The 16,167-nt window shown below is 38.0% G+C and overlaps 2 protein-coding genes across 31 annotated transcripts in view; both read left to right on the top strand.

Annotated features, from left to right (window-relative positions):
• Positions 1 to 13,767, top strand: part of LOC123765573 (serine/arginine repetitive matrix protein 1) — a 779,721-nt gene extending 765,954 nt beyond the window's left edge. For all 26 annotated transcript variants that reach the window (XM_069333893.1, XM_069333900.1, XM_069333897.1 and 23 more), the window contains 2 exons: positions 2,838 to 3,542; positions 10,324 to 13,767. In XM_069333893.1, coding sequence (XP_069189994.1) covers positions 2,838 to 3,542; positions 10,324 to 10,979 — 1,361 coding nt within the window. In that variant the 3' untranslated portion in view covers positions 10,980 to 13,767. The remainder of the gene's footprint in view (positions 1 to 2,837; positions 3,543 to 10,323) is intronic.
• Positions 3,551 to 10,327, top strand: LOC138370079 (uro-adherence factor A-like). 5 transcript variants are annotated; one of them, XM_069333891.1, is made up of 3 exons: positions 3,551 to 5,737; positions 5,900 to 5,980; positions 6,224 to 10,327. In XM_069333891.1, the coding sequence occupies exons 1-3, from the start codon at positions 3,962 to 3,964 to the stop codon at positions 10,121 to 10,123; spliced, it is 5,757 nt and encodes a 1,918-aa protein (XP_069189992.1). In that variant the 5' UTR covers positions 3,551 to 3,961; the 3' UTR covers positions 10,124 to 10,327. The 5 variants fall into 5 exon arrangements, with proteins under 5 accessions (XP_069189992.1, XP_069189989.1, XP_069189991.1 ...); XM_069333888.1 differs by having other exon boundaries at positions 5,900 to 10,327; XM_069333890.1 differs by having other exon boundaries at positions 3,551 to 5,980.
• Positions 13,768 to 16,167: the final 2,400 nt, after the last annotated feature.

Raw genomic sequence — 16,167 nt, 5'->3', positions numbered from 1 at the left:
AGCCCTATCATGTCCGGTTTGCAGTGTTGTTAGCCCTGTGGCCTTCAACCTTTCTGATACGAGACTCGACGTCAGTCTGGAATTATTTTTGTTGCCCGGTATTGAACTTTCTTCAATGAAGCTATATCTTTCTGAAGATGAGATCTCTATATATGGATGCAATAATTCAGGTGAGGGTGCACCAGAGATTTATACAATTTAATAACCACCTTCTTTTCCTTAAAGTCAAAGGTACACTGGATTATTCCTAATAAAAAGCATTTGCTAGTATTCTGACCATGTAAGAACTTCATGTCGATCTTTTTGTAAGGCCTCAACATCATTTTCACTTCTCACTTTACCATAAATCTTGGTGTCATTTGCAAATTTCACGCTGTTGTTTGCAATATTCTCATCAATGACATTGATGTATATGACATCAATGTCAAGGGTTTTTGAGGCCAAGGGTTGGCCCCAAAATGGACCCCTGTGGCATCCCACTTGCCACATTTCTCCAGTCAGGTTCCTTCCCATTTAGCACAACTCTTTGTTTTCTTTGCTTTAACCATTGTTTTATTCATTCTAGTATTCTACTATTTATTCCATGTGCCTGTAATTTCCTTGCTTGTCTTTCAAGTGGTATCTTGTCAAAAGTTTGACAAAACACCATGTAAACAACATCTGCCACAAGACCTTTATCTGAATAACTGGTTACCGTTTCCAAAAATGTGAGTAGGTTTGTAAGGCTGAATTTAGTTTTAACAAACGCATGTTGCGTTGATTTTACAAGTGTGTTCGCTGTGAGATTTTCTGTGACTGTGAGAAATCGCCGTGAATGATTTCCCCTCCCTTAGGATTCTCTCCATGAGCTTAAAGATATGTGATGTTAAGCTAATGGGACGGTAGTTTTCTACCAAGCTATTTCTTCACTTTCTATATATACAATTGGTCTATACATCCGAGGCCAACATATTGAATGTGTGGCTTGGGGCAGTATGTTTCGTTCACATTCATATTATATATGTATGTATGTATATATATATATATATATATAGCTAGATACCCAATAGCTAGAGTTGCCTAATAAGCTGAATATTTGCAAAATATATAATTTAAAAAACTTATTAAATGATTAGTTTTCATTGTATTATGTATAATTGTTTTTTTACAATATTTGAGTTAAAATTGACAACAATTTGATCAAGCCTAACATAACCAAGTCATTATATCATGTTCTTTATATAATATATTATTATTGTTAGAAAAGAACCAATTTGAAAAGAAATATTTGAAAATAATAAAAATTTGTCTGCCTGTTAGGCATATTGGACCTTGCATACTAGGCCAAGTAGTGCAGTTCTGGCTATTAGACACGGCATTACATTATTATTATTTTTTTATTATTAATTTAAATTTGATACACACAATAAATATACACCCACATTTACATAAATATTCATACACTATAGAAATATGAGATTCCATCTAAATTTCTTCCCCCCCCCCCCCCCCTACTAATGAGTACAGTATTTAGTATATTATGGTCTTCATTTCCAGACTGTACAATTGTTTACTATAGTTATCCTCTTTAATAATTCATTACAAGCATTTACTGTTGATGCCAAAACTATTCTCCTGTTGCTGAAGCTTGGCATGATTGTTTCTTTACACATACATAGTCCATCTCAAATCCATTTTCTTGAACCCTTACCAGTGTCAATTTCATAGGAAGCAATGTGCTGTATTAGCATTTGCTGTGTACATTCATTGTTATGTAATGTTAATTTTGTTAAAAAGTGTTCATTTTAGGACATCAATGTGAAACTAATGGTTGTTAAACTACAAGATTACTCTAAAGTGCCTAAAAGCTAAGTCTGTCTGTTTGCACAGTCATATTACAATAGGCCTATTTGAAAAAAAAAAGTTGTTTATTTATCATTAAGGTTTCCTAAATTTAAGGAAAATAAACTAGTTTAGTACTAATAAACTACAGTGTTCAGTACATTGGTTTAAACCTTCCAAAAATGCAATTTGGTGCTAATGATAGTATTGCATCACATGGCTATGATGTCATATGATGAGAGTCAAAATTTGGAATGCCTATGCAAATTATTATGGAATTTTTTGTTAATGATTACAAATACAATGAAATTAAATATAATCTGTTAGTTTTTGTAAATGCCATGAAAAAGTATGATTTATTTTAAACATAAAATTTTGCTTAACATATTAATGCTGAATAGGGATATAAGATATTATATATATATATATATATATATATATATATATATATATATATATATATATATATATATATATATATATATATATATAATATGCATTAAAGCAAAATACCTTTCATTTTTAAATATTTTAACTAATAGATATACAGTATTTAATTTCTGCCTTAAGACTTGGAAGATGCTACTGTTTAGTAAAGAACAAGTTTCTATGTCTACTTGGGACATTAGACACAATCATTAAAAAGAGACAAGTGGTAGAGGGTTCTTGAGATTGTGACCTGTGACTGAACAGCTTGCAGATGCTTCCAGGTGTCTGTTGTGGCAAGTCATTGTCTAGTTTGTGCATTATGATCTGCTTTTCATTGTTAACATTAGTGGAGATGAGTATTTTGTTCAATTTGCTAGTTTTCAGAAAGAACTAGCATTTCATGATATATTGGCAGTATCAAATAATTATCTGCATAAGTAATTCCAGAATAAGTAAATAAATGTTCAAAAGTCCATTCAAGAGCCACAGAACCTAAATCTTAGTTAATTAGCTTCTTACCTATTCCAAAACTTACAAAGTAGACATTAATCATTTGCTTATTACTAACTTATGTAATTCTTTACCAGGTGAATCGGCACGTGGAACTCCTTCATCTGAATATCGCCATGTGCTGGAATCCCGCACTCGACAAACGCCCGAACCTACTAAGATAAGCCAGGGATCCCTTGCTGGCACACCTGTATCCTCCATTGCCTCTGAAGCAAAGTCTCATTCTCAGGAGCAACCTAAGCCTACCACTGCCACAATTGTAGATTCTAAGGTTGATGAAAAGTCTCTTGAAAAAAAAACAGAGCCTAAACCAGTTGAAGCTAAGCCCCAAGAATCTAAGATTTCTGAAACCAAGATTCCTGAGGGAAAATCCTTAGATGGTGATAGTTTTAGTTCTAAATTAGATGCCAAAGCTAATACTAAACCTTATGAAATCATGAAAGATACAAAATTAGCTGAAGTTAAGGAAGAGCCAAAACCAACTGATTCAAAAGAGTTAGAGACAAACCTATTAGATGCTAAGGTACAAGAAACAAGACCTTTTGAATCCCTAGTATCAGAGCCAAAATCAAGTTTTTCTATGTTATCGGAACCAAAGGCATCTGAAATTAAGGCTCCCGAGCCCCCAAAATCAGACCCAGTTGCTGAAATCAAGAAGTCCGATAATTTTGAACCTAAACCCTTCCAGTCTCAGCCCCTACAGCAGCAGCAGCAGCAGCAGGTTCCTAGCAGCACACCTGCACCCACACAGGCTTCACCCATGGACATTGTCCCTCCTTCAGGTATTTCTTCTTGGGATGGCTCTTATGACACAACTTCTGATGCAGATTCATCCTCTGTTCTTACTACCTCTGATTTCCAAGATGGGTCTGCATCTCTGCATGCACGCAAATCTTTTAATTCTCTTGAATCTGTTTCACATGAAAATTATTCTCCAATTATTTCGGATCCTTTTTACAAGAATGATGCTGACACTTTTTTCCAGTCACCTGTGCATGATGATAATGGTGATGCTCATTCTTCATTATCGCTTACTGAAAATGATTCAGCTGTTCATTCACCATCATCACTACATGAAGATACTACTACTACTGCTTCTTCTTCTTCTTCTTCTTCTTCTTCTGTGAATGGGGATGCTCATTCCTCATCTCTGCATGATTATATTCATTCCCCATCTTCTCTGCATGATGGTAATCATTCCATGTCATCTCTGCATGATATAAATTCTTCATCTTCTCCCCACGATGATGATTCCTCTCCATCTTCTTTGAATGATACTCATTCCTTATCATCTATGCATGATAGTGCTCATTCCCCATCTTCCATGCATGATAGTGCTCATTCGCCATCTTCCATGCATGATAGTGCTCATTCGCCATCTTCCATGCATGATAGTGCTCATTCCCCATCTTCCATGCAAGACAATGAGTATTCTCCATCTTCTCTAAATGATACAAGCTTAACTTCTCAAGATGGTATTTCAACTTCATCTTCCTTACATGAGGATATTCATTCTTCATCTTCTCTACAACAGGATGTTCAAGAAAATAGTCAATTTCCATCTGTATTTACAGATACCCACTCTTCATCTTTAAATGAAAAGGATTATTCCCAATCTCACCATGGAATAAACTTCAAATCTATTGACAAAGAGGTCCAGTCTCCATATGCAAATGAAGATATAATTTTCTCATCTGTATATGAAAAGAGCCTTTATGAACGTGAAGAGGCCCCCAATTCTCCAACTGTACATGATGTACTTCAATTCCCAGGTGAGCAGGAAGAGCATTATTCTTCTGCATCTGTACACAAAGAAATCCATTCCTACTCACTACATGAAGAGATCCATACTCCATCTGTAAATGAAGAGATCCATACTCCATCTGTAAATGAAGAGATCCATACTCCGTCTGTAAATGAAGAGGTAATTTTCTTGTCTGTACACGAGGAGGACCAATCCCTAGCCACACAAAAACTCCATTTCTCATCTGTAAATGAAGAGGCAATTCTCCCATCTATGCAAGATGAGGACCAGTCTCCATCCACACACAAAGTCCATTCACCATCACTAAATGAAGAGATAATTTTCCTGGCTGTACATGAAGAGAACCAGTCACCATCTGTACAAGAAGTTAAATTTACATTAGTAAATGAAGATAACATTTTCCCATCTTCACAAGAAGAGCTCCATTCTTCATCCATAAACGAGTCCTGTTTCCCATCTGTTCATGAAAATGTTCAATTCTCATCTGTAAATGAGGAGGTCAGTTCTCCAACTGTAAATGAGGAGGTCAGTTCTCCAACTGTAAATGAGGAGGTCAGTTTTCCATCTGTAAATGTGGTCAGTTCTCCATCTGTAAATGAGGTCAGTTCTTTATATGCAAATGAAGATGTTTATTTCCAACCTGAACTTAAGCATGTTCACTCCCAGCTTCAACAGGTATACAACCAATCTACACATGGAGAAATGTATTGCTCATCTGAACAGGAGATCCCTGCCTCACAGGAACATGAAGAGGTTCCTGCCTCAACTGAAGATGAAGAGGAGCTTTCCTCACTTGAATGTGAAGAGGTCCATGCCTCACTTGAACGTGAAGAGGTCCCTGCCTCATACAAATGTGAAGAAGTCCCTGTCTCACTTGAGCATGAAGAGGTTCCTGTCTCATTAGAGCACGAAGAGGTCCCTGCCACAGTTGAACATGAAGAGGTCCTTGCCTCTCTTGAACACAAAGAGAGCTTTGCCCCACTTGAATACGAAGAGGTCCCTGCCTCACTTGAACACGAAGAGGTCTCTGCTTCATTTGAACACGAAGAGATCTCTGCCCCACTTGAACATGAAGAGGTCCCTGCCCCACTTGAACACGAAGAGGGCTTTGCCTCACTTGAACACGAAGAGGTCTTTGCCCCACTTCAACATGAAGAAGTCCCTGCCCCACTTGAACACGAAGAGGTCTCTGCCTCACTTGAACACGAAGAGGTCTCTGCCTCACTTGAACATGAAGAGGTCCCTGCCTCACTTGAACATGAAGAGGTCTCTGCCTCACTTGAACACAAAGAGGTCTCTGCCTCACTTGAACACGAAGAAGTCTCTGCCTCACTTGAACACGAAGAGGTCTCTGCCTTACTTGAACACAAAGAGGTCTCTGCCTCACTTGAACACGAAGAGGTCTCTGCCTCACTTGAACACGAAGAGGTCTCTGCCTCACTTGAACACGAAGAGGTCCCTGCCTCACTTGAACACAAAGAGGTCTTTGCCTCACATGAACATGAAGAGGTCCCTGCCTCACTTGAACACAAAGAGGTATCTGTCTCACTTGAACACAAAGAGATCTTTGCCTCACTTGAACATGAAGAGGTCCTTGCCTCACTTGAACACAAAGAGGTCTTTGCCTCACATGAACATGAAGAGGTCCCTGCCTCACTTGAACACGAAGAGGTCTCTGCCTCACTTGAACACAAAGAGGTCTCTGCCCCACTTGAACACGAAGAGGTCTCTGCCCCACTTGAACATGAAGAGGTCTTTACCCCACTTAAACATGAAGAGATCTTTGCCCCACTTGAGCATGAAGAGGTCCCTGCCTCAACTGAACATGAAGATAGAGATTCCTCAACTGAACATGAGAGGCAGTGTTCTCTGTCTGTACACGAAAAGCTCCATACCCAGTCCCCTTATGTACATGAAGAAGAGGCTCATTCCACAATTTTGCAGGCAGAGGATATCCACTCAGCATCAACACTACACAAGGATGCATATTCAACAACTGTCCATGAGGATATTCACTCTCAATCATCTCATTATTATAATGTCCCTTCCATGGCTCCACATGATGTGCTTAATATGTCTTCTGATTATGGAGATACCCTAGCATCATCTACACCTAAGGATACTCTTTTCCAACTTAATACAGTTGAAGAACAATCCTTATCTCTACAGGAGGATCATTCCCAATCCTCACAGGAGGGAATCACTCTACCACTGTCATTGTCAAAGAATGCCCATTTCCCACATGCGCATGAAGAGGCTCATAGTCCTTCTGAACATGAGGATGTGTATTCCCCAACCAATTCTGAAAGTGCATTCTCTCCATTTTCCTATCATGATAGTAATCATTCACCACCTCTTCATGAGAATGATTCAATCTTCAATTACCCAGGTTCTACCCAAGAAAATGATTCCAATGATAATTCACTATCCTCTATTGTAGAGAAAGACTCCATCGAATATTCAACACCACATGTCAATAGGTATCCATCATCTCTGCAAGATGACGTTGAGCCATCTATATTATCTTATAATGATCATTCTACCTTAGCAACTGAGCTTGTGGACCCCAAATTTCAGAATGAAAGTGAAAACATTAATCTACCATCATATCTTACACATGAGAAAGATTCAAACACTCAAGAATTTGATTCACTTAGAGAGAATGAATTGCATGTGGAAGAAGTTAAACATGATTCATTTCTTACAGAATCTCTTCCTGAGGTTAGACCAACTTACATATCAGAAAGTGTGCCAGAAAATAGTGCTGAATCTTTTGGCAGTGATTTTGTAGTAATAGAGGAATTATCTGATGTGAATGAACTAAAGCTTTCAGAAGTACTGAAAGTTGATGAGGTTGAAGAGCAAGATTTTGAGTCATACCCTCTTAAATTCAAACCAGAAAACATGTCGGAATTTGCATTGTCAGATAATAAATTTGAAGAACTTTCAGAACCTCGAATAAACTCAACAGCTATAATTTCTCAAGAACCAAATTTGAAAGAGAGCTCTCTGTCTCCGATAGTTGATATGCACACAGAACTGACATCTCTTGATAAATTCAGTAAAGAAAAATCTAACATGTATCAGAATTATTCTACGTTATCGGGAATTGAAGAGGATCTAGAAAAGCCTTCAAATTCTTTTTCTTCTGATTTGAAGTCAAATGAATTAGCTCTAAATTCACTAGAGTCTAATGTTGATGCTCTAAAATTTGACAATATTTCAGAATTTCCAGTTGCTAATAAGGGAGTAGTAGTTTCTGTGATATCCTCTGTGTCTGAGAGTGAACCTATGAATCAGCTCATCTCAAATTTAGAGACAGAACCAGAAAACATGGAAAAGTCTGTGATTGAGCTACAATATGAGAGCACCACAAAGTATCCTGTAATAAAGGAAAGTTCTAAAGACTTGGAATCTTTTATGGAAGAAGAGCAGCAAGCGATGGAGCCTGAATCATTTACATTGGACAGGGACCAAAATAACGTTGCTCAATCTCCACACTATAATAACTTGATAGGTATGGACAGTGAGGCGAGAACTTTTCGCTCAAAAATTGCAGATGAATTTAGCAATTCCGAAGAAGAGCATCATTACGATACAGAAGTGGAACTGTCCATTAAAGGTTATGATCCCTTATCACACTTTACATCAGATTTCACTATGCAGAAACCAAAGGAAAATCTTGTTGTTCTTCCATTGTCAAATGAAATACTAAATGATGCAGTTTTTTCCATTTCGAATATTAATCAAGAAAGTCCTACAAATGAGCTTCATACAGAGTACATTGAAATAGAGGCACCTATATCCTCGCCTGAAATGCTAGAAGAAAAGAAGACCTTTGAATTTAACGAAGTTGAAACTGAATCAGATGATGGCCATATGCTGACTTTACTTCATCACAGACCGGAAAATCCAGAAGGATCATTCGTTTTTGAAAATGAAACTGATAGTGCTGTAGATTTTGTACTTTCAGGGGACAGAGAAAACAAAGAAACTGATTCATTGAAAACTCAAGATTCAGAAAACTATTTTGGCAAAGAGAGAGAACCTTTAGAATTTGAAGGGGAGCATAGAAATGTGAGTTCTCAAAAAATTGAGAATGACTTGGAAAATTATGTAGGAAGTACTCCAGGACATCATCTTATGAGTCTACCAAAGAATCAATATGATAGTCTGGAGTCTCAGAGTGAATCTGTAAATTCAGAATTGTTATATTCTTCAACAGAACCAAAAACTGTTGACAACACCTTTAACTATGACAGTATCCCAGATGATGATTCATCGTTATTTCCCACAAAACTTGCATCTGCTCAGGCTTTTGAATTTGATGGCCATTTGAAAGCTGAAGATCTTAAAAACAACTTGGATCTTCTCGAAGAAGGGAATCCCTCATCTTTTTCTAGATCATCATCATTATCATCAAACAAAACCTTTGAGCACATTTTAACTGAGAGTCATTTTAAGAGTCATCAAGATGCCTCCGACTCTTTAAGTGAACCAGAGCTCAAAGGATATAATCCATTTACGGACAATGTTGATGATGACATCGCAGTAATTCCAGGGTCTGCTGTTTCGCATATCTCCTCAAGTACTTTTCCAGTAGAGCCTGTTGAATTAGTAGCTCAAATGAGAAGTCCTACATTATCTCCCATCAGTGTTCATGCAACAAGTGAGTCAGACTTTCATGTCTTTGAATTTGGAGAGATAAATGAGAATAATTCCCATTATAAAAATGATGAGTCAGAAAATCTTTCTGATTTTCAAGGAAGTGATGCTGGCTCTCCAACATATAAAAATAAAGTTAAATCAACCGAGGTCGCTTTGTATGGTATGCAGTTTGATGCAGTTGAAAAGAATAGCACATCAGAGAGACTTTCAGATGCTATGATGTTTGATATTGAACCAGATATGCATGATAGGTTACATGACATGCCTGATCAAATTCAGAATTTATCAGATTCATCAACATTTGAAGGAAATACCCTCACTGTAGAAACAAATAATTACAAGGATACACAAAATGCAGACACTGACTTTCCTTTCGCATCACAAAGCAGTTTTCAGGACAGTTATCAAGTGAAGATTACAGGTCCTTCACTGTTTGAGAATACCTCTCAATTTCCCGGTGAACCTATCCAAACGGAAAGAACCTCGCTGTCTTTCAAACAATTTTCTTTTCCCGAGAGTAAATCCGAGGTAACTGTTGCGCCATTTCATCATGATAGTTTAAAATCACAGACTGATGCTGCAAGTTCTAAGACTGAAAGTGAATGTTTTGGGGTATCTTCCCCAATTGACATTGACTATCAAACTAAGTTTTACAAGCTCAATGAGGAGAGCAGCAGTAATCTCCTAAATTACAATACTCCAGGAGTTAATGGAGGAGTGTTAAACAGGAGCAACAACCCTTTTGATATTGATTATGTTAATGAGAGCAATTTACTTGAACAAAATGTTTCTGAAAATAGTGGACTAGTTTTTTCTACCGAGACTACTAATGGTCTCCATTCTGTAAATGGTGCATCTATAGATAAGTTAAATAGTCCTCAAACTGTCAATGGCATGAATTCTCAACTTTCCAATTCTTCAGTTCTGTAAATGCATTAGATTCTGAGGCACACTTTTATGAGTAGAGAATATATTTAGTTTGCACATTTCAACTTTTCTGGATTTTCTTAATTTTGGGTAAAATAGATTTTGAAGGGTTATTTTGGTAACTTAAGCACTTTTCTGTATTTCTAATTGCACTTTTCATATACTGTAACTAGATCTGACTGCATGGGTGGTGGTTCTTACAGGTGCGGTTGACTGTATGACAATGTCCATGTTTGGCTCCCTCAATGGTATGAATGGCAAGAGCTCAGGAACACCATCTCCTACCAAGCCCGAAGTGCCCCTTCCGTCTTCTGATCCAGTCAAAGATGTGTGTGCTCCTGAATCAAAGCCCGCCACTGTCCGTAACGTCCCTGGCACTAATCTAAGGTGCCTTGATGATCCTTCTTTTATGTTTGACCAGCCCTCCATACCTGTTACTAATTCTCCTAAATCCGGCACATACAAGGTTCTTGAAGCTCCAAAGGAGCCTCAGCAGTTAAAGAGTGGAGGTTATCATGTGTTAGAAGCCCCAGAAGCACCATCAGATATCAAGGATCTTCCTGACCAGTCTCCCACAAAACCAGAGGCTCCAATCAAACCATCACCATATAGGGTTCTTGAAGCGCCTATTGATCCTCCTTCAAGGCCAAAAGGCTCACCATATCGTGTACTCGAGGCACCTGATGCCCCTTACTACCCTCAGTCCCAAACCGTTGGTGAAGTTCAGGAGTCAAAGCCTCCATCTCTTGTTTCTCCGTCTTCCGGTAGGACGGTATCTGATGCACTTGATAAAGCTCGCACTCGTTTTGATTCCTTTTGGGGGGGACCAAAAGATAAAGATCCCCCAAGCAAAGTCTAGGTGCCCAAATTCCTTAGCCATGTTCTAATTACAATTGAGGTATTCATGAAGATGGATTGCTCTTTATCCAAATACTAAGTTAACGACAATAGTATCTATTTTGTGGTGCGTCTTCATGGGTATTTTAAAACTCAAGGATGAGCTGTTAGGACAATTTCTTGCGAATTTTGATGATACAAGTTACTGCCAACATTAATGGTCCCACGTTCGTTGTGAGATCATACATAACAGCACATCTGAGATATAATCTATTGAGAAAACCCACAGGTTGTCAATTCAGCCAGATGTTTAATCGCAATACTCATACTATTTTTGTTAGTTGTCATTAGATGCTATTTAACTCTTTCCGGACTTTACTCAAGGCTACGCAGTATAGTATTTCCTGTGGGTTTTTCTTATACGAAGCACTTGCTAGTAGGCTAAGAATGTGAGATTGTTTATAACATGAACTATAAGGTACACTTTAGTTTCTATGTTTAGCTTTTATTGAAAATGTGAGAATGAGAGGCAAGCCAGAGTTATGATGTTTGCAGGGAATGCCAAGTCAGACCAGAGATTCACATATCTCCATGATTGTTGAATGTTGTCATTATTCAGATGACCCCCTCGCCATCATCCCGATCTATATTGCTACACTTATTACAACACCCCACAGTGTTTGTGTGTGTGTGTGTGTGTGTTTGCCCTACAGTCAAATTGTTTTTGTTTATGAATATTTGCCATGAAAGCTTATGATAATAAACATACACAAATATAATTGTATTAATATGAACACTGAACTGTATAACACATTGGTTCTGACAGGCATTGTTTCTGTTTCATGCTTCACATGGTGAAATTTACGTTAAGAAATGCTTCACAGTGCTCGTGAAGAAATTAAAATGTTACATTGTTTAATAAGTTGTTTAGATACAAATTTGTAATTTTTAAAAATATACATAAAATTTAAAAAAAATCTTACAGTGCTATAAGCATGTGTAGGGGAATTTCAGATTATTTAAAATATAAGAACAATATTTGATGATTCATATAAATTACTGTTCATTACCTAATCTTAGTTACCATTGGTTAGGATTCTATAAGAAAACAATAGGGGAGCTATAATTGATGATCTAATGGGTTTGAAGATGACCACTTGCATATCTAAATGGAAATCAATTCCCTGATATCCAATGATGGAACTCTTTACTAGACTTAGCATAAGTATGTACTGACAAGCAGGAACTTCGGTCAAACTTGGCATTTCATCCCAGCCTTAATTCTTATGCCTATATGCGATTTGTTAGGAATCTTGAGGTAGCGAGCCTTGGATCTCATTTGTAAGTCATCATATAGGGAAACAATGGTGCAGTATTCAAGTTATAAATAAAATCCTAATTATTCAGTCTGTCATACTCTGCCAATGCGTATATTAAATTTTTTTTTTTAGATAACATACATAATTTATTTTTCTCAAAATCATACCAAAGATAAGTATTGCAAAATATTCCGTGTTAAGGTGATACATGAACTCTTAAGTTGTTCCCCCCCTCTGAAAACTGCCAATGGTTTGAGCATATAGTTTTGAATGGTAAAGCTGTTTATATTGTTATAATTAGTATAGTGTTGGCTAATCATTGTACTGGGCTGATCGGTCTCTGGCAAAGTTCACCATTACTCTTTATGTCCCATGGTGAGGATTACTTAGGCTATGAATTTCATTATAGCTTATTTTTATATTATTTTTTAGGTTTCCTTGTAGTCTTCTTACATTACATTCCAAAACTATAAAAAAATATTTTATAGCTAAGTTATAACATTAAATATTTAAATTTCTTAAATATTTTTATATTGTGTTCAGGTCAGCAACATTGATTTTTTAGGTTAACTTCTAAATATAGTTGATTTTATTTCAAATTATTATGATTATAATTCTAAACCTTAGTGCCAAGAATGTCAAAATTGCTGATCTATGACATTAGCTGTGATTTTTTATGTCCTCATTTTCTCTGAAGATGAAAGGGCTCTCAGCTTTTTGGAAATCCCAATGAAGACTCCAAATTACTCTTCAGACATCACATTTAGTTCCTGCACTTTATTGCAGTTTCAAGAGACCGGCTTCAATTTTCAAATAAAATTAAGCAATGCTTTGTTGAAACATCACATGATACTCATTGATATCTAATTTCACTTGACAAAATTGATGGCTTTTCTGATAACTCACTTGAATAGGGTTTATAGTCTTTGAGTGAAAAGAATTATTGGTATAAACCTTATTAGTCTTCACTAAGGGTCAAAACTGCTGTTGTAGTTATGACTGTCACCATGGGGCGTCACTACTCTCCATCACAGATGCCGTTAATGCTTCTAGTCAAAATTTCTCGCATAAGTTTACAGGTGTCGGCGTCAGATACTGCTTACCCCCCAAACTCGTTAATGGTGACATTCTTAGCATCAAAATATATATATAAATAATTTGTAACAAATTTTCTAACCTAATATGACAATGGGGAAGTACTTAAATTGAAGCCCCTCTGATTATTTAACAAGGAAGTTGAATGAGGGAATAAATTTATTATTGTTAATTTATTACTGTGCATTATGTCTTGTCAAGAGCTCTTTCAAATAAATTCAATACTATTCATTTTTTGGTTAAATATTTTGTGAATGTCATATAAGGTTTGAGAATTGGTCTTCAAGTCCAAAGGAGTTGAGAGGTGAGCATCATCATGACTGGACTCCTAAGTTGTGAATCTGACCTTGCTGTATGTACCCATAGCACAGACCTTACATTAAATGTACAGCTTCATTACTTGTTTTGTTTTATATCCTGGATTATGGTTAAATCAGATTGTTTCTTCTTAAATTAAGCAGGTTAAATGTTTCGGCCCGGCCTCATAAATAAAGACCGAAGTCCATTCCATGTACCCACATTTGTTTATAAATGAAAAATGGTTTACTTATAACTGATAACGTTTGAACTCTTCAAATTCAAATGTTTATTTAGGTAAAATACATACATACAAGGAGTGATACAAAAATTGATGAATTTATAGATAGAGCTAGTACATACAATGGCTAAAGCCACTATTACGCAAAGCGTTTCGGGCAGGAAAAACACAAAAGGCTAAAACTTAATACCAATTGAGATTAAAGTATAAAGTGTGTAGAGAAAATATAAAAATAAAAAAGGGGGGAACATGGCAGAAAAATGCAAAAATACAAATTGGTCGACAAACAGCATTGTTTAAAAATAACAGACATAGGTTGACATTAAAAGTGTAAGGTAGGTTACAGGGAGTTAATTAGGTAGTGCTTAGTTTTTATCTTAAACTGGTTGAGAGAGGCACAGTCTTTAACATGATTGGGAAGGTCATTGTACATTGTGGGTCCCTTGATTTGTAAAGCATTTCTAGTTTGATTAAGTCGAACTCTTGGAATATCATAAAGGTATTTGTTTCTGGTGTGGTGGACATGGGTTCTGTTACAACCTTCAATGAAGCTTTTAAGGTCAGGATTGGCATTACAGTTCAGCGTTTTATATATATATATATATATATATAACTGAAAACTCACACCCCAGAAGTGACTCGAACCCATACTCCCAGAAGCAACGCATCTGGTATGTACAAGACGCCTTAATCCACTTGACCATCACGACCGGACAAAATGAGGTGATAGCCGAGGCTATTTGAACCACCCCACCGCCGGCACTCGGATAGTTATCTTGGGCATAGCATTTTACCAAATCACCTCATTCTTTGGGGCAACACGTGAGGAACACAAATGCGAACAAGCCTGAATGGTCCCCAGGACATATGCAACTGAAAACTCACACCCCAGAAGTGACTCGAACCCATACTCCCAGAAGCAACGCATCTGGTATGTACAAGACGCCTTAATCCACTTGACCATCACGACCGGACAAAATGAGGTGATAGCCGAGGCTATTTGAACCACCCCACCGCCGGCACTCGGATAGTTATCTTGGGCATAGCATTTTACCAAATCACCTCATTCTTTGGGGCAACACGTGAGGAACACAAATGCGAACAAGCCTGAATGGTCCCCAGGACATATGCAACTGAAAACTCACACCCCAGAAGTGACTCGAACCCATACTCCCAGAAGCAACGCATCTGGTATGTACAAGACGCCTTAATCCACTTGACCATCACGACCGGACAAAATGAGGTGATAGCCGAGGCTATTTGAACCACCCCACCGCCGGCACTCGGATAGTTATCTTGGGCATAGCATTTTACCAAATCACCTCATTCTTTGGGGCAACACGTGAGGAACACAAATGCGAACAAGCCTGAATGGTCCCCAGGACATATGCAACTGAAAACTCACACCCCAGAAGTGACTCGAACCCATACTCCCAGAAGCAACGCATCTGGTATGTACAAGACGCCTTAATCCACTTGACCATCACGACTGGACAAAATGAGGTGATAGCCGAGGCTATTTGAACCACCCCACCGCCGGCACTCGGATAGTTATCTTGGGCATAGCATTTTACCAAATCACCTCATTCTTTGGGGCAACACGTGAGGAACACAAATGCGAACAAGCCTGAATGGTCCCCAGGACATTTTGTCCGGTCGTGATGGTCAAGTGGATTAAGGCGTCTTGTACATACCAGATGCGTTGCTTCTGGGAGTATGGGTTCGAGTCACTTCTGGGGTGTGAGTTTTCAGTTGCATATGTCCTGGGGACCATTCAGGCTTGTTCGCATTTGTGTTCCTCACGTGTTGCCCCAAAGAATGAGGTGATTTGGTAAAATGCTATGCCCAAGATAACTATCCGAGTGCCGGCGGTGGGGTGGTTCAAATAGCCTCGGCTATCACCTCATTTTGTCCGGTCGTGATGGTCAAGTGGATTAAGGCGTCTTGTACATACCAGATGCGTTGCTTCTGGGAGTATGGGTTCGAGTCACTTCTGGGGTGTGAGTTTTCAGTTGCATATGTCCTGGGGACCATTCAGGCTTGTTCGCATTTGTGTTCCTCACGTGTTGCCCCAAAGAATGAGGTGATTTGGTAAAATGCTATGCCCAAGATAACTATCCGAGTGCCGGCGGTGGGGTGGTTCAAATAGCCTCGGCTATCACCTCATTTTGTCCGGTCGTGATGGTCAAGTGGATTAAGGCGTCTTGTACATACCAGATGCGTTGCTTCTGGGAGTATGGGTTCGAGTCACTTCTGGG

This window comes from Procambarus clarkii, chromosome 30 (assembly GCF_040958095.1).
Source record: "Procambarus clarkii isolate CNS0578487 chromosome 30, FALCON_Pclarkii_2.0, whole genome shotgun sequence".
NCBI classification, from domain to species: domain Eukaryota; kingdom Metazoa; phylum Arthropoda; class Malacostraca; order Decapoda; family Cambaridae; genus Procambarus; species Procambarus clarkii.
Note: the sequence above shows the minus strand (reverse complement) of the source record. Positions and strands in the feature narration are given on the sequence as shown.

Coding starts and splice junctions, on each gene's coding strand:
- LOC138370079 (XM_069333887.1), top strand. CDS start 3,962: ATGTCATCTCTGCATGATATAAATTCTTCATCTTCTCCCCACGATGAT.